The following is a 19431-nucleotide window of genomic DNA, read 5'->3' as shown; positions in this document are numbered from 1 at the left end:
CAGGCCGACAAGCGTAGGTGCGAGGACCCTCCATCGCCGCTTGCGGCTTTAATTTAGTTCTTATTTCCATACATTTTTATTTCACCATTTTTATTTGGGCTCATATATTGTAAGCTCTTTTTTATTTTATGGCTTGTGCAGTTCTAGATCTAAAAGTGGGTTTATACACAAACTAAACATCCCTGTTGATTTGACTCCTTTTATGTAGTGAATTTAAATATCGTCAGTGTTAAGGTTTCTTTTAGGTTCCTCAGTTGTAAAGCAATTGGCAATAAACTATTCAGAAAGAAAAATATTAAATAGTTTGTGCCAATATTCCTGTTTCAGGTAAGTCAGGGCAACATCAGAATTTGATAATATAGTTAATCTTATGCAATTACCTGCATATCTTTATATATGATCTTCTGTTATGACCAGAAAAAGGAAATTATATCACCAAAGTCAAAATTTTAAACCACTTGTTAAACTTAATTGTGACTTACTCTTGCAGCTTGAGGTAAATCGTTTAGTACCACCATTTGTTAAGGTCCTCAACTCATTTGCTCCAAAACATTTTTACTTCTTAAACTTGTAAGATGTGTCACGGTGGGGAATCAGGGAACCCAGGTGCAGACACAGATCAGGCAGACAGGCAGTTAAAGTGATGCTCAAAAGGATTTATTAAACAAGGAATTAAACTGAATCCAAAGTGAGGAGGAAAAGCAAAACAGGGAAAAGCAGACTGAATTCAAAAAGAGAATAAAGCTACAATATATCATAACAAAATGCTTGCAAATCTTTTCATTATAATGTCCACAGAGTGACCTAAAAGAATTAACATTAACCTACTGTTGCTTTTTTTTAGACCTATCTACAGTTTTCAGGTACCCATGCCAAATTTTATTTTATTTTTTAAATTTCATTTTTATAATTCTCCCCTACATTAGAGTGGCACTCTTCAATCCACCACATTTATCTAATAACTCTAGTCACTACACTTTGTGGATTTAGAGTTTACACAGCCAACAAAACCAGTGACTAAATTGCATCAGTTCATTACAATTACAATTTGCCAGAACCAGAGCCAAGGCTGAATGAACCCTTTGAAGAGGCCCAGGACAAACAGGCCCTCTACTGGCCTCCTGGTTTATTGCACTTTCTGTGCACTGTGTGCATATTAGTGAACTTGTGTATAGTAGATGTGTAATAAGATAAACCGAAATGATGAAAGTCCATCCATCCATCCATTATCTATCCACCGATAAATCCTCAGTAGGGTCGTGGGGGGCTGGAGCCTATCCCAGCCGACTTAGGACGAAGGCAGGGGGCACCCTGGACAGGTCACCAGTCTATCACAGGGCTACACTTAGAGACAGACAACCAAGCACACTGACATTGAAATGATGAAAGTTTCTAGCTTAATTTATTTTTTAAATCAGAGAGTGTATATAAGATGGAGTCTCAAAATGACATGTTAGTCTGGCAAGCAATTTGAGGTTTGTGTGGTTTTTGTAGCTGATGCAATATTACTTACTATTGACAAAAGTATCACAAACTAACTGCTACATGGTGAACCAGAGCACAGCAGACTGCAGCACTGTTGTCCATTTCCCCAGTGGATCATCCAGCATCTCACCAACAGTCCAAAGCTTCAAAGTACTCGATTTAGTTGTAACCAATTACAACAGGTATTTGCTGCATAAATGCATGCATCAGATAACAATTATTGTCAATAAATGATCTTTGAATTGATCTGTTTACCATAAGGGACAATTAAAATGGTTATTCAGTCTGATCACCACACAAGAGCTGGCACTACTGCACAATGACATTTGTGGTAAAAGAAGGTCATGAGGGTAAGGAAGCTTTTTCAGCAAAGCTGCAAAGAGGATTTGCCCACAGTATCTTAAGGTATCAGCAGGTCAGGGGGAGAGAGTGAGAAGCTCCTACAGATATAAGTTATAGCCTCTGAGTCGCTCTTACTCAGGTGTGCAGCATCACTGCAGATGCCTCAACTCCACCCATCAGCCTCCTGAAACAAGGGGGGGGGTAACAGCAGACAAGATAGGGCCAACCCTGGGGCCCGTCACAATGTTAATAGAAGAAGCATAGGATCTCTTTCTTGAGTCAAAGTAGCAATATGATAATTTAAAATCTTGAAGTCAAACGTAACTTAAGTTCATTTCATTTGTTTTATATACAGTTGTTTTTGCTTGATCTGCAATGTTGCTCCATATTTTAAGGATTGCTATATATTTCACATAAAGTAATTTGAAAAAGTATAAAGTAGGAATAAATAGTATGATTCAATGACAGCAAAGCAAAGGAATGTATATTTGTATACTTTCTAACAAGACAATGTAAAAACATAAAAGGCATGTAAGACAGAGATACAGGATTTCAAAGAGTGAAATAAATGATATGATAAAACATATAACGCTTGTGGTGCTGAGTACTAAAATAGATAACACACAAAATTAAATAAAAACAAGAGCGACCTATCACGTTAACAAACCAGCAAATACTGCAAAGACACTGATGTTTAATGTTACCATCTCTACCGTACATTGTTACCCAGAGTGCTTCTGGATGATTTCACTATTCTCAAAAAAAAATGCTTTTATCTGATTGATATAAATATGTCCATTATGGTTATCCAAGTATTGCTGAATCAAGGACGACTGGACTTAGAGGTAGATTGAAGACGTTTCTTCTCTCATCCAAGAGACTTCTTCAGTTCTGACTGACTGGTGGGGAGTATTTTACCTTTGTAGGGTCATTATGAACGCTGTTGATATCACGTGGCTCATTAGTGCTCCCGGCTGTTGTGACGATGACAGCCTTTAGAGTCACTGGAGTCACATGAGGCCAAGAATGAATGATACCCGAATACCAGGGATTCTTCATCAGTCTTCAAGCGTCTACTACTGAATCCAGCTGTCCTTGATTGAACCCCTTTTTTTGATAAGCCTGGATGACTGGGAATTTTCTCATAGATATAAAATTAATTTAAAAAAATTAACTTTAGATATATTATAAAAACAACAAAGTCTTCATGTAAATGTTTCCCTTTAATTTAGTGTACTAAAAGATATGAATCAAGCTGCATTTGGATTAATGTTGTGTCACAGTGTCCTCCAGTCCAGACCCCTACGGTAAACTGTTTTCAGTGTCCAAGTGAACTATTTTGGTCGATTTAAATAGGAGACACCATGTCACCGGGACTGTCCTGTAGGTAAAAACTTTAGCAAACATGGCCTAACAAGATCAGCAGAGGGCAGCAAAACACCACGACTGTTCATGCAGAGGAGGTGACATCATGACAGGGCAGACAGACAGATTCAGATATCAGAAGAAATGAATTTACAGATCACAGAAGCCACTGTTATTTGGTCCTTTATTTCAATCCTGAGACACTTTGTTGAGATGAAGAAAATTCTTATTTAAATTAATAGTTACCATGGACTGTACTTTCAGTGAGCGCTAGTGCAGTCACAACCTGGGTAGTATAAACAATGATCATAGGATATGTCATACAAATAAAGTTAAGTTGTTAATCATTACAACCTCTACTCTACCTCTACATTTACTCTAGATGGCATTGCCTTGGCCTCAAGTTCTACTGTAAAGAACCTAGGAGTTATTTTTGACAGGACATGTCGTTCAATAGCCCCATAAAACAAGTTTGTAGGACAGACTTCTTTCATTTACGTAATATTGCAAAAATCAGGAATATTCTGTCTCAGAGTGATGCTGAGAAACTAGTCCATGCATTTATAACTTCTAGACTGGACGATTGTAATTCCTTATTATCAGGATGTCCAATTAATGCTCTCAAAAAACCTTCAGCTGATCCAAAATGCTGCAGCCAGGGTTCTGACAGGAACCAGTAAGAGAGATCATATTTATTAGCTTCTCTTCATTGGCTCCCTGCAAACACTTTTAACATATAAAACTCTCAATGACCAGCTCCATTTTACCTTAAAACCCTTATTGTGCTATACTATTCAAACAGAGCCCTTTGCTCTCAGACTGCAGGTCTACTTGTGGTTCATAGAGTTTCCAGAAGTAGAATGGGAGGCAGAGCCTTCAGTTATCAGCCTCCTGTCTTATGGAATCAGCTCCCAGTTTGGGTTCTGGAGGCAGACACCCTCTCTACTTTTAAGGTTAGGCTTAAAACGTTCCTCTTTGATAAAGCTGATAGTTAGGGCTGCTCAGGATCACCTGAACTGAACTAACTTAGTTATGTTGCTATAGCTTTACACTGCTGGGGGATTCTAATGATGTACTGAGCTCCTCTACTCTCCTCTCCTCTCCTCTCCTCCATACAGTTATAACCACCATTACATGTCACTAACTCTGTGTCCTGTGCTTGTTCTCTCTGTGGACATCTCTGGGTGTTTCCTTCCCACTGTTGCCAACCGCTTGCTCAGAGAGTGTCCAAAGGCTACTTTGGATTGTTGGGTTCTCTGTTTTAATTTGTAAGGTCTATACCTTACTTTGTTAAGCGCTGTGTGATAGCGTGTGTTGTAAACTGCGCTATACAAATAAAATTGAATTGAATTGAAAATTGAACTTGAAAGCTTACTGTTTTGTTGTTGTTGTTGTTTTTAGGAAATGTTAAAAAAATGTACACTGGGTTGTTTGGTGGGTACACGTAACTCAAAGTAACACTGTCAGATACAACAGCTGTGCAATAACTCCTACTTACATGAAGGCTGTATTGCTCTGTTTTTGTTAAAACTCTTTTGGTTTGTGGTTTGTTTAACTTAAAAATTAACTAGACTGTAGTTTGTGGTGTTGTTGAATTGGAACCTGTCGTACCGAGGAGTGTTTCACCCAATATTTATATCACTAGCAGTAGAACATATGAACATAGACTGTATGAGATGGAATATATACCAGAACCAATTTGAGACACACTGTATGTGCGATTAATGACTTTTCTTACACGAACATATGTCATATTAAAGAACATAGATTTATATACTGTACGTTCAATGTCTCTGTCACCAGAGGTCACGCGCACAGAAAATCTCTGCAGCAGATTAACAAGGCAGAAGCTCATATTGGCGCAAAACAACTGAGCACCTCTTATAGTGAGACAGAATTAACAATCTACACATTTTTGACACCAAAAGCATTTTTCTCATTTTTTTTCTCCAATTCATTTTTTCTACAAACACAAATTCCACCAACTAGGGTCCATTGTTTGCTCTACAAGTTTGGTCAAATAATACTTTCAGAAACTAGCCTAGTTTAAATATTAAGCTAAAGTTTATGTCTTGTATGCCGGTAACTCAAGACACTTGTAGGAGCAGGTTGAGGTGCCATATATAGGCCTATATCAATGCCCTTGTAAATGACCATCCTTCTAGAATGTCAGCAATAAATGTCATTGACAGTAATAAATGCAATTGATTTATATGCAATGCATGTCATAAAAGAAACAACATGTCACGTGTTTTCCTGCATTCAAACATCCAGCAGCAGAGAAACACCCCATGTAAGTATGTTACAGGTCTCCGTTGGGTGACTCAGAAGGTGATTGACTGAAATGAACCTTGACGTAAGTTAATAAAATCTCGCGAGATTTCCACTCGGCGTCAGCCATGGTATGAGCTCATATAAGCGCTTGTTCTGCTCGTCCTTTTCGTTCGTCCTCAGTGCAGGATAACGACGCTGTCTTCACCTCCTTCTCTGAGAAAAACGAGTCATTTAAAGTGACACACTAGAATAGCTTCGCTGCTTTTATCCTGCATACTACACAACCCACGGGGACGATTTGGCTGTCGGGAGTGAAGTTTTAGGTGGTAAGTGTCTTATTTAACGTCCTTACCAAGATCATCATCCGCACTTCTGGTTGTAGCTTCTTAGCTAATGTTAGCAGCGCTGCTAAGCTCGGTCAACCGGTAGGGATCACAAGTGGCCTGACTACCCTCAAAAAAAAAAAAAAAACGGAGCCTGTCTTACATTACCGTTTACCAAAACGCCTTTATGTTGACAGTTAAGCTATTAAAATCGGGGGCAAACGAGTCGTGACTCTTGGTCCCTTACTGTGTTATAACCTCTGAGTGCTCTGCGAGTTGACACATAGCTAACGCCGTCTATAGCGAACCAGTAAATGTGGGTACAATTGTTGCAGCTTTTCTAACAGAAGCTACAGGCTTTTGTGACATTAACAAAAAACCATTCGATATTATAAGATTTTTTTGTTGTTGTTTTTTTACTCTATTGCCAAATATGACTGGATACAGTTTTTGTTTTTTTTAGTTTAAAGCCGTTCGCGGCACGGTGCGCTTCCACTCATGGATAGACTTAGGGGGGGAAAAAAACACGAAATATAATCACTGTAATGGTAAAAGTATGCTATTTAGATCGTGAACTAACTGTTACTTTTAGGTCAAATTTGTTAAAATGAGGTCTATGCGTTTTCACTGGCACTTGTGCCTTTTGCTGAAGTTTCGAAAGGTGGAAAGTTTTTGAAGTGAGTACTCTGTCGAGGAATGCTTGGATCTGGCATCAGCTGGAGGGTAGACAGGAGCAGGCAAAGGTGATGTAATTTCTAGTTTTACGCAACTAGACTTTGTTTGTTTATTACAATGTTATGATCAAGCATTTTTTTTTTTTAGAGTCCAGCGGTCAATCTAGTCACATAAATGCGTATAACTTAGTGGTTTCCTTTGAAAAGGACGTGGTATACAAACTTTAAACATTAAAATCCACAAAGCTGCGCTCGTAAAATGCTCTAACAAGGATGTTTGACATAAAAGAGATAGAAATTTGAGACTTTCTTCCTTGAAAATAATAGTTTGACAGAAATTCTCACAAGGTCAATCCTCATTTTGGGAATTTTCCAGAGCTGTCAGTGTCATTTTGTGTGGTATATCAACAACTGAGTGAACTCGTATCACCTGTATTTATTGCCATAAACCTAGATTTTGTTTGTTTAAAGAGTTGGGTTTTTTTGTGCCTTCGAACCAACAACCTACAAATAGTTTTTTTTAAGTCACAGCGAAAGAATTATGTGCACAAGTTTGAGTTAATTTTTCTCTCTGCCCTTTAGACACTTGGACAATCATCACCACCATTGCTGACTATGGATGTGATAGTGCGTCGCTGTCCGTTCCTGGCTCGTGTGCCTCAGGCCTTCTTCCAACAAACCAAAAAATCTCTGGTAGTGTACGCCCAGCGATGCCCTATCATGATGGAGCTGGCTGCAAAACCCATGGCCCCTTCAATGGCACGGGCACTCTGCTCCTCGTCTTCTCACCAGACGACTGAGAACACCATGACTGCCAGTGATGGTGAGGGTGATGAAAAAAGAATTTGTGCATTCTTCTTGCACAGAATATTCTGTTTAACATTGTAGCACATTATATTAAGTGAAATATCTGCATTAATACAGTGACTGACTGAATTACTGCTATGTATGATATTGGTGTTTGGTTATGAGTTTAGATATATCTAAAGTCTACATCTTCTTTTGTACACTTGTAGCCCCAAAACAGGAAGGGGAGTCCAAACTGCCAGCTGGCCACCCTATGCCGTCCCCAGGCCAGGTAGTGGCCTCCAAATGCCCTTTCTTGGCTGCTGAGATGGGCCAGAAGAACAGTGTAGTTCGTCAGGTTGGCATGGAGTTCCAGGAGGATGTGCAGGAAGTCCGCACTGTCCAGAAAGGTACAATTTCTTTAGAAATTGAAGTTTTTGCCACTTGTTTTGTATGGAGTTTGCTACTAATTTTGTTGTTGTCCTCTCATGACCTTTTTCAGAAGTTGCACCTGTCCACCTGAAGCAGCCATCCTTGGCCAGTGCAAATAAGGGAGGAGAGCAAACTAATCTAATGAAGACCCTCCTGAAACAGCGACCAAAGAGGGTGACTCACTTGCTGCAGGACAACATGCTAGGCAAGAGTAAGTTCTTTTTAAGGTGTTTTTGATAAGACTTTCAGATGACAAAGTTAAACGAGTTTGCAAGCTTGCTGAGCTACCACACCGTCCATTGTCAGTTTTGGTGTTTTTGAATAAGCCTTCCAGCATGTTGAGATTGCTCCATCCACCGCAGTACTGCAGCAACACTGAGCCACATTAAGCAAGTTTTGTCTTCCTCTTATGTCACAGTGTCCCGCTTCCATTATGATGACTTTTTTGAGAAGAAGATAGAAGAGAAGAAGAGCGATCACACATATCGTGTGTTTAAGACCGTGAATCGTCGGGCCATCGAGTTCCCAATGGCTGACGACTTTACAGGCTCTCTAGAAGAAAAGAGGGAGGTGTCTGTTTGGTGCAGCAATGACTACCTAGGCATGAGTCGACACCCTCGCGTTGTCCAATCCATCATGTGAGTAATGGGGGAATTGTTTTTATCTTTAGCCAAAAAAGGATAACTCTTCCAGTCTCATGGGTCAAGGTGTGTTTAAATGTACTGAGACGAATATTTTCCTTTTCTGTCCACTTTCCTTGATTGCACTTCACCTTTTGTCTCACTGCAAGAGCAGAGTTCAGAAAGAAAGAAACCAAGAAATTAGACACAACACATAATAATTTACTACAACCTGACACCTACGGTTGAACCAGTTCATTGTTTGTGTTAGTTAGCCATAGGTTACACCTAAACCTCATGAGTCCTAGTGAGGGTGTTTTTCTTATTTTCCTTTCAGCGTGTTTGAGCTTGCCCAGATCTTATAATTCCTGGGCAGCAGCACACCTTATACCCAAGTGTCATTTTACTACTCTGCAATCTGTTTGCCTTTTTTTCCCCCGATATACTGAAGTGTTACTCATCCTTAAGCTTACATATTTGCAACATTTAGACTGTGAAATTTCAGAAAACCACAAAACATTTTAAAAAATAATAAAACTTTGTTGTTTGCTGTTGTCTCTTCCCAGGGAAACTTTACAAAAACATGGCTCAGGGGCAGGAGGCACCAGGAACATCTCTGGGACCAGTAAATTCCATGTGGAGTTGGAACATGAACTGGCTGACCTTCACAAGAAGGATGCTGCACTACTTTTCACCTCCTGCTTTGTCGCCAATGACTCAACCCTCTTCACCCTCGCTAAGATGCTGCCAGGTGCACAAAACTATTCTGTGCATTTATTATGAAATCCAACCCAATTTTCAACTTTGCTCATACTCACCTACTCGCTCTTCTCTAACTATTTTAGGTTGTGAAATCTACTCTGATGCGGGCAACCACGCCTCAATGATTCAGGGTATCAGGAACAGTGGTGCTAAGAAATTCATTTTTCGCCACAATGACGTGGCCCACCTGAGAGAGCAGTTGCAGAAGGGAGACCCCACAAAACCGAAGATCGTGGCCTTTGAGACCGTTCACTCCATGGATGGTGAGTTTAGGATGATGCTCTTCAGTTTTTAAAAAGTGAAACCTACTTATTACTAACTGTTGTCATCACAATGTTTGGCAGTAAGGTATTGGAACTGAACAGTTATTTTTTTTATTTTAATGGCCAGCTTACAGCATCCATTCCAGCTGTTATTATTACTGTCATATAAATCATAATTTGATCAATTTTATTTCAGGAGTTGTATAGAAAAATACTGCAGGGCCCAGCTATAATGACCTTTTGTGCCCTTGTCTTTCCGCAACACAGGTGCTGTGTGTCCACTCGAGGAGATGTGCGATGTGGCCCATGAGTTTGGTGCCATCACCTTCGTAGACGAGGTCCATGCTGTGGGCCTGTATGGCGCCAGAGGAGGGGGTATTGGAGACAGAGATGGCATCATGCACAAGATGGATATCATCTCAGGGACACTAGGTCAGTATGTAATCTTTACTAAAACAAATTACTGGTGATGTTTTACAGAGCATTTGAACATTTAAGCCATCTCAAAATGTTTTTGTGCTATCTACAGGTCAAATACATGGCAAGTGGTATCAGTATATTAATGTTTACAGTTCAGTTACAGTTCGCTGTGTTTTTCATGTATATATATCTTTGTGAATCAAAACAACCACTTCCAGTTAGCTGGACTCCTCGAGCTCTCTCTGTTGGTGTTGCACTAAAGATCAGGCCTCAGCTGTGTCACCCAATATGCTAGAGGGCTTAAAGAAGCTGGAGCAGCTCTGTTGTTGCTAGGAGACTGTGGGCTCTTGTTGCGCTCTTATTGAATTACTCTGTGTGTCGCTGTCAAGCTGAGGGGACAATTATTTCTAACTGAAAGCTTTGCAGCTCCTGGTAGGCTGCCATTTCAGGAAGATCTAGTTTGTGATATTGCAGTGGGAGGGTTCTGTATAGACTGCTGAGTGCTTTATAGTAGGACAGTCTTATTTTGAGTGAATAAAATGATGTATCTGAAGCTGTAGCAGCAACCAGAATTAAAGAAAAGCTGTCCGTGTCATCTGTTTTTCCAGGAAAGGCCTTTGGCTGTGTGGGCGGCTACATCGCGAGTACCTCTGCTCTGGTGGACATGGTGCGTTCCTACGCTGCTGGTTTTATCTTCACCACCTCTCTGCCACCAATGCTGTTAGCCGGAGCCAGGCAATCGATCCAGGTTCTTAAAGGGGAAGAGGGACGCACACTGAGGCGTAAACACCAGCGCAACGTCAAGCTGCTCAGACAGATGCTGATGGACTCAGGGCTGCCTGTTGTGCACTGCCCCAGCCACATCATCCCTGTTCGGGTAAATATATGTTTTAATTTATAGCCATGTCACAATAAATTTGAAGCAAAGATAGTACACGCAGTCAGATTACAACTAAAGCTATACATAAGACACCCTTTGTCTGTCCCTGCAATGGCTCCATTCTAAACATCTTGTGTGACCCTTTTCAGGTGTCGAATGCTGAGAAAAACACAGAGGTGTGTGATATTATGATGAGTCGCCACAACATCTACGTGCAGGCCATCAACTATCCCACTGTTGCCAGGGGAGACGAGCTTCTGCGCATCGCTGCGACTCCTCACCACACCCCTGAGATGATGAAGTACTTTGTTGGTAAGTTAATGTAGTAGCCTCTTTGATTTTTCTGGTTAAAATTCACCCAGGAAAAATAAATCCTTTTGGACGTGATTCTTCCTTCCACATGTATCAGGGATTTTTAGTTTCTTGTAATTATCTAATGTATAATTTTGATTTGAAACCACAATTAAATCTAGTTGTTGAGCAAAAATGCTATATGTCATGATTTTTTTTTTTCGTATTTGCTGTATTCTTAAAATGATTAATGTCAGTTTCATAGCATTTTTAATTACTTTCTCTCAATAAAGTTGTGTGTGTTTTCCCTCTTCAGAGAGGCTGGTGCAAACCTGGAAAGAAGTTGGTCTGGAGTTGAAGCCCCACTCATCAGCAGAGTGCACGTTCTGCCAGCAGCCACTGCATTTTGATGTGATGAGCGAGCGAGAAAAGTCTTACTTCAGTGGCCTCAGCCACCCTATCTCAGCCTGCGCATAACACAACTCATCACTGCTGGCTTGAGACGGCACATACACACTCAAAGCTCATTCCTCTATCACTGTCATAGAATGTATTAATTATCTTCGTACACATATTATTTAAAATATTCTATGTTCAGATGTTCTATATGCTGCAATTAAAATATAAGACAGAAAATAAGTCTGTGTTTGTGTGCTTTATAAAAATTGATTTAAAAAATCTGACTATGCATGCGGTTGTGATAAGGAGCTATGAAGAAGACAAGAAATGCACTTCCAAACCGTGGACTACCTTTTGTCCAGAACTTTTGATTCTTTGTGTAACACAGCAGTAACTGCAACAGGCCAGCTTTCTTCAGATCAAGCTGACACACATTTTCTTAAGTTGGCCTGTAACTGAACTAGTTGTATTTCTTGAATTAACTACCTTAATAGACAATCTTATTTTACCATAATGAAAAGGCAGCTGTCTGGTCACATGCAGTTATAGTTCAGAGATAGAACACTTTTTGAAGGCTTTAAAAATGGGTCACAACAATTGCACATGAAAAGGCAGAATCTCTGTGTTAACACTGGTGTCTGTTGAAGTAATCTGAGCAGCTGAACAACTGGCCTGTTTGTGCTTGTGAGGAAAGTGGGACATTGACAAAGACTCCTGGAACACACAATGGCATCACTGTAGTGAATTAATCAGTCGTTTGTCACTTTATCTGCTGACATACGTATGGTCAGGAACTACAACATAATGGTCATTTATTAGTTGTGTGTATTGCTGTTTTAGAAAAGGAAGACCCACTGAACTCAACATTAATTAAGAAAAGATGTGGGGATGATGAAGACTTAAACACACAAAGAGAATAATGTCACTTAATGAAATGCAACAGATTGCACATTGTGTCATTTTATCAGGTGAAATCTTACACTGTGTGTGGTGGGCCTACTAACCCACTGTCCTCAAAAATCAGTTGGAGATGATGTAAATGTAGCTCTGAGCCCCAGATCCAGAGCATAAAGGAGGTCAAGATGGTGATAGAAGAATAGAATAGAATAGAATAGAAAAAAATAAAAGCATACTATTCTATTTTATTCTTCTGATAGACACAAGATAGACAGAAAAAAGACACACCTGCGGCTTGAGGTCAGACTTTTATCACACCTACTAAAGAAGGTTCATGTGTTGTGACTGACATTAAACTGAATCACTGTCATGCACACAGACACGACTGACATGTGGATCATTCTTTCATCACTTCTGGTGTATTCAAAAGTGATTATATATATCAGGTTACACCAATGTAATCACAATCTTGCATATACTGGTTATTAATTTAACCGTTTCCCAGCTTTGCAGGTGTTGTAAACCCCACAGTTGCCTCACACAAGGCAGAACAGCTCTGAAAATGGAAGTGAGAAGCCTTTTTAGCTGTTACAGAGAATTGATGTTGCCACTGCCTTGTGTAAATACTTCCACTTTTGAGTTGACTCCTCACTGTACTCTGCACAAGAGCTTTTGGTCACGTTGCACACACAGATGCAAAACAGCTAAGGGCATAAGCATAAAAAAGATTGAAACTACTAATTATTTTGTGACATTTTTGTTCATATTTTAATTGGAAATGATTGAAATTATTTGCTAAAAGTTATTGGAAATTGATTGGATGTTTTCTCCTACACAGTACTTGATATCAGTTAGTTTTCATGACACAGTAGACCAAGCAGAGTTATGATTATAGACTATAAAATGCCAAAAAATAAAATAAAAAATTAATAGAATAAAAACAATATCCATGTATTAAGTGACAAGTAAGTTTGTATGACGGGTTTTCACGTCAGCGTGACACGAGTCACCACGGGGATGTTACCATCGTGACTTGTGAGTGTAATAAATAGCAGCAGATTCTATTTCACTATGGAAACATTGTTGTGTGTTTGTATATTATGGTCTATAGTGTACATAAAAATAAATACCAAATCTGGAACCCCCACTGCACATACATTGAGTATTCAGAAAGAAATTTGGCATTCCAGTTTACATCATGGTAATGCAAGAACGCATAATGGCAAGAAGCACAGTTGTACTTTTATAATTCTCATATTGCTAGACCCATCTGTGTCTTATGTTTCGTTAATGGCTGAATGCTACATAAGTAACAGATCTTAATGTATAGGTGGCATGTCCCGCTAAACATGACTTGAAATGGGAAAACTTTACCGTTTTAATCATTAATATTGAGAGGCACGCTCAGGAGAAACCAACAGCAATGGCAACAAAATCAATCCAAAACACCCCCCCCCCAAAAAAACACATACTAATACCTCCCTCTGTGTTAATGCAATTTGTCAGCATTTCTTACCAGGTTCAGTCAGTTCTTATAAACCAGTTCTGAATTTAAGCAGTGAAAAGGATCATGAGTGTGGGGTTCAGTAGAGAGCTCAGCCACACCTAACACAGTATCTTCTGGCTAATGGACTCCGAAGCTATATTTAAAGTTTCAACCATGTGTCACACACGCACCCACAAATACATACACAAAAATAAACCCACGTGTATCAGTGAATGCATTTCAAGATGCAGTGCCTTGCATATTTTCATAGACGTTCTGTTAAATATAGTGTACTGCTACTATGCACATAAATACAATATATATGCAAATCATAAAACTATCAAAAAGAAATATGTATAAAGTAAGGCCCAGCAGTTTATAGTATATGTAAAATATACATATGCTACAGACAAAATATACAATGCAGTTTGGTAGAAAGTGCAGAAAAATGTAAAGACTTCAATCAGCAACGACACAAGTGGAGTGAAAAACATGTTTCCTCATTTAGCATGTTGATGGTGGTGGGGAAGCACTGTTTAACACGTCCGTTCAAAATCTCCCACAGGTGTCCAACTGGGTTAAGTTCAACTAGTCAGTAACACCTTCTTCCCTGTATGGACACGTCACGTTGTTGTTTTCGTCAGTTTGCACCTGTAATGATAGTATGCTGGCCACTGTTCTACTTTGTTGGTCCAGTGCCTCATAGACATTTTTACTCTTGTGGGAAAGCGTTCTGCAAGACAATGTGAGAGAGAGCGACGTCTTTGCTTCGTGTGGGATCTGACTCCACCAGCTGCATTTCCATGGCCACTGATTCCTGACTGACTGCCAAACTCTCATGGTCCTGACAAAAGCAAAGAGCAATGAAAAAATACAGCCAGCTCACACTGCGGGTTTAAAAAGTCAAATACTTCTAATGTTGAATGAGTCAGCTTATCTGCTTGGTAACAAAGCTCAGCTCCACTTTTAAACCCCACAGTGGGAAACCAGAAAGACATTCACTTAAAAGTCCATTTCCATCATGGTAGTATGAGATATTAAGGATCTGTGACCAAGTTAAATTAATTCAGTGAACAGTTGCTTCCGATAATCCCTTAAGCGTTACCAGAGTTTACTTGTATTGGAAGCAGAAGTCATTGCCAGTAACACCGGCGGGTTTTCAGTTTGTACGTAATGCGTTTATAACATGCCAAGTGCTTACTAAACCGGCCTACACTGAAATAAAACAGGTTGTCTTGTCTCACATAAACTATGTGATGAGTGAGGTATACAAGGTTCCATGAGTTATTTAGTCATTGTTTACTTGCTAAGTTAGACTAAGATTTAGTCTGAAGAGTAAAAGTAAGAGTGGACATTAGCCACCATATGTCTGGCTTTGCTTTTCTTGGTAAATCTTGGACTTTATCTCTAATGGGGAATAAATTATTTCTCTTAACTAATTAGTCAGTGTTGTGTTCCCCAACACCACCACCACCATCAACACGCTAAATGAGGAAACATTCAACATTAAAACAGTTGATGTTTTCAGGTGAACAACACAGTTATTAGGTAGCTTGCCAAAGTGTACGTACCAAACTATGGTAGTCTTCATGTACCAAAATAAACCCTGGAAACCATAAGTCATTTGACAGAAATGACTAGTTTAGTGGAAAAAGCCTTTAAAACCATAAGTAACTGGACACTAAGTAGCGCTTAGGTTGGAATAAACCTTTAAAACCATTCCTTGTTAGTTAGCAAGTACCATTTAGGTGGAATAAACACTTTAAAGTAGTTGGACACCTCGTCATATTCTGAGCAGAATAAACCTTTAAACTCCTATGTACCTGGACTCTAAAAGTAGTATTTAGGTTGGACTAAACCTTTGAAGCCATAATGTATCTGTTTAAAAGTACTACTTAGATGAAATAAATCTTTACCTTAAGTGCTAAGATGCTCAGTAGTATTTTGGGATGGACTAAAATCTTGAAAGTGCTTGAAACACAAACTACTATTCAAGTAGCATAAACCTTAAATTAGAAGTGCTTCGATACAAAGTAGCACTTTAAGTGGAATAAACCTTTTAAATCACAAGTTTTGCACCTAAGTGATTATCTGTATGTAGCACAGACATGAAAAACAACGGTCCATCAATGTGATCCTGAAGCTTATACATGATATAAACAAGTTCTTACAAAGTTCCTTTACCAAATTCGTGCATCTCTACGTGCTGGTTGTATTGATTTTATGGTGAACTGAGTTAGCTAACGGGCAAACCAACTTCAGCTACTTAATGACACATTTAGGCTAAAACAAAGCAATGGTCCACAAATCTGACACCTGCCAATGCTAATTCTTTTGAATATACACTGAAGTTTACAGAACATTTTCCAGGGAAAATTGTAAACCTCCAAACACACTCTAAACTACACAGTTGAAGTGTGCTCATTGTACCAGCATAGCATTAAAAGCAACATCTGCTGCACCAACCCTGGATCATAATGTGACAGCCGTTCTTCCACTGGTTGCCATCTTTGCCTGCAGCCCTGAAAACAACCAATAAGTCCCAAAAAAATTTTTAAGGTTGAATTCAACAAACAAAAAGCGTTTAGAAAAAGGGTATGAGTGAACTATTGTTGCTTTTTTTTTCCCTGTGGAAGATTAGCTGGCATCAATTTAGATCAATAATCTTGCTGCAGGTGGTGCAGTTGGTAGCACTGTAGCACTGTTGCCTCGCAGCAAGAAGGTCGCTGGTTCACGTCCCAGTGGGGGCACCGGGATCTTTCTGCGTGGAGTGTGTATGTTCTCCCTGTGCAGCGTGGGTTCTCTCTGGGTTCTCCGTGTAGTGTAGCCCTGTGACAGACTGGCGACCTGTCCAGGGTGTCCCCTGCCTTCGCCCTAAGTCAGTTGGGATAGACTCCAGCCCCCCCATGACCCGAGTGAGGATTAAGTGGTGTATAGATAATGGATGGATGGGTGATTGTTTTCAATGATAATGATGTGTATGCAGTCTTTTTATGAAAGAACAAACTTTTGCTGCTGCTGCTGGTAAAATAGTAACTTGAATCATGAGGTTTTGTGTTTTTAATTAATGTATAATTGGAGCTGAAACCACTTATCCCAATGAGCAAATGTGCACAATGACTGTCCAAAGGCTGCTGATAGAAATCAGGCACAAAATTTGTTGTGCTTTGGCTTTAAGATCGACTAAAACTGCATTTTAAAATGCAGTTTCTGATTCTTTCATTTGTTTTTCAGAGCAGCAGAAGTGATGAGCCCCATGGTGATTTCAACCACAGAGCTCAGCTGATTGAAGGCCAGTGTCTGTGTGATCTTTATCTCTTTCTGAAGGTCACTTCCTCTTTTACACATAAAGCAATGAAGTGTATAGCGACAACCAATTACACACCAGAGCATACAGCATGTCACAAATGTTCTATGGATGTATTTTGAAAGCAAACGTATTTAATATTAATTAAATTTTTGAGTATCAATGTCATCATGAGTCTGCCCGTCATAGCTGATTAAACCTTTCAGAGCTTTAAACATTCCTGTGTGTTTTCAGAGAGTGACCCTCATTGCAGCTGGGTTTTGAAAACAATACATCCCTTATTCGGATTGCAGTGTCATCTTTTGGGATTACTTTTCATTGAAGTGAGATCATTTCATTCCCATCTGCTCTCCAGGCTTCACAGAATTTAGAGTAGATAGAGGTGTTGCTTTGTTGGAGGCATATCAGGTTGTTCAGAGACACGGACCGAACAAAGTCAAATGACAAGAAAGACAAAAGAAAGTCTTGTCAAAAAGATTTAATAAAAGTAGTTATTGTACTAGAAAGACTTGTTCTGTGGTTGTTCAATCCAGGCTCATGTTTTGCTTGTTTTTGACACTGACTGCCTGACTTATCTTCCTTACCGCTGCCGTCAGGGTCCAGATAACTGCGGGTCCTTGGGGCCTCCTGGAATTTTATCATGTGACTTCTTCACTGTTCGAGCAAGTCTGAGAGGTGAAGAGTGTATGTGTATGCTTGAATTGTGTGCAGTCATATGCATGTAAAATGATCCTTTCACTCTACATGTGATGTGTCATTACGTTTACAACAAATGTGGAATTAATGTGTTGGATGTGCATCAGTTGTTATTTTACGTCAAAATATGTGGAGGGTCATTCAGGCATGTTGTATTTACAACATAGTAACTGCATACAGCACAGACAGTCATTCATACTTTGATTTACTCCAATGAGGTTAACAAATCTCGCGTTGATGACACACACCGCTTATGAGTTAAATCTGCCCTGTTGTATTTATAACTAAGCACTAATATACCTAAAAGTCTAGCATAAAGATGTAATTCAGTTTTATCTTTATGGTCACTATTTAACACTGATCAGCTTCATATATGCTCATTATGATGACCTAAAATCAGATGAACATGGTCTCCTAAGGATCTCCAACTATGAATTCATACATTTTCTCCAGTCTACAGAATTAGAATTCACTCAGCTTTTTATCCATCACCTCTTCCAACTACAGAACAAAGTGTGTTTGCACCTTTGCACCTCTGGAACGAACTTCACATTTCACATTTGCTGCATCTTCAGACTGTTTGAAAGTGGATTCTACAAACTCATCTTTACAGGCAAGCCTTTTTTAGAGACCTTGATTTCTGTCTCATGCTACAGAGGTAAAGACTTTGTAGCTGAGGTTCAGGAGGAGGCCCACACCTCAGCCTCCTTCCTCACAATATGTCTGTAAATATCTGCTCTTGCTTCTGCTTGCCATGTCCCACCTTTCCTCCTTCTTCTGCCTTTCTAATCTTTCTTTTAGGTGGGGTCTGCTAGTAATAGTTTTAAAATTACTATAGCCTATACTAATACAGTTTTACTTACTTCCTGTCCATTTAACTTGTTTGACAATTCATCTGTATATCGTACTAAATCTATTTGTTTTTAGCTTCACTCAGTATTTCTCTTTAAATGTTCACAAACTCATTATGATAACACAAACAGCTTATGAATTATTATAAGGAACACATTGAAACATAGATGGTCCAGTCAGTCTGACTGTATTTTTACGTCACCACCTATGTATAATCCAGACTCAATGTCAGGTTCAAAATCCTCTCTGCTGCACCTTAATGAACTCTAACACAGTTCATGTGATGACGCCCTATTTAAGATTAAGAGCCTCATTCACGTCCATTGTATTTAGAACTAGTACCTGTTCACAGCACAGACTCCATTTATTTTCTAAACTGCACAGCCCTGCACAATGATGATTAAGTTTATTAATATAACCACTACTGTTGTATTTTTCCCTAATTCTGATGCTTAAAGCTGAGATCTGTTTCTTAGGCAATATATTAAGAATAGAGAGTTTAACAACAACAGGTAAATGGTTTATGTTTCATTTTGATGTTTGGTTCTTGTTTTATGTTTATAAAGAGTGAAAAAAACAAAAACACAACATTATCAGTTTTGAGAGGAGGTTTTTGCCAAGTAAAGCCCCCCAAAAGAAAGCAACTTTATTCAATGTATCAGTGAATCCTTCAGCTAATGTAGTTTCAACAAAAGTGACTTTGAGTGGACCTGGAAATGTCGATGATCCCTCCTTGTGTAAATGTAATGGAAGTGACTGTCACGGACAAGCGGTTATTGCACTGGCTGTTACACAACTGGTTTTGTTGTGGTGGGAAAAAAAATCACAAGATCACAAGAGACATGACTAATCGAAACCGACAAAAGCGAGGATTGAC

The 19431-nt window shown here is 39.3% G+C and overlaps 2 protein-coding genes across 2 annotated transcripts in view; one reads left to right on the top strand and one right to left on the bottom strand.

Moving 5' to 3' along the window:
- Positions 1 to 10730, bottom strand: part of LOC103357505 (protein shisa-5-like) — a 25839-nt gene extending 15109 nt beyond the window's left edge. The window contains exon 1 of the mRNA XM_008282089.1: positions 10721 to 10730. The gene's annotated coding sequence lies outside the window, so the exon portion shown is untranslated. The remainder of the gene's footprint in view (positions 1 to 10720) is intronic.
- alas1 (aminolevulinate, delta-, synthase 1) lies at positions 5636 to 11556 on the top strand. Its single transcript, XM_008282090.1, has 11 exons — positions 5636 to 5792; positions 7046 to 7286; positions 7480 to 7659; positions 7752 to 7892; positions 8100 to 8319; positions 8868 to 9052; positions 9147 to 9326; positions 9594 to 9758; positions 10355 to 10623; positions 10776 to 10938; positions 11234 to 11556. Exons 2-11 carry the CDS (start codon positions 7079 to 7081, stop codon positions 11392 to 11394), a joined length of 1872 nt encoding a protein of 623 aa, XP_008280312.1. The 5' UTR covers positions 5636 to 5792; positions 7046 to 7078; the 3' UTR covers positions 11395 to 11556.
- The last annotated feature ends 7875 nt before the right edge of the window (positions 11557 to 19431 follow it).

The sequence above is a fragment of the Stegastes partitus genome, unplaced genomic scaffold (assembly GCF_000690725.1).
Source record: "Stegastes partitus isolate 25-593 unplaced genomic scaffold, Stegastes_partitus-1.0.2 Scaffold257, whole genome shotgun sequence".
In the NCBI taxonomy this organism is placed as follows: Eukaryota; Metazoa; Chordata; class Actinopteri; family Pomacentridae; genus Stegastes; species Stegastes partitus.
Note: the sequence above shows the minus strand (reverse complement) of the source record. Positions and strands in the feature narration are given on the sequence as shown.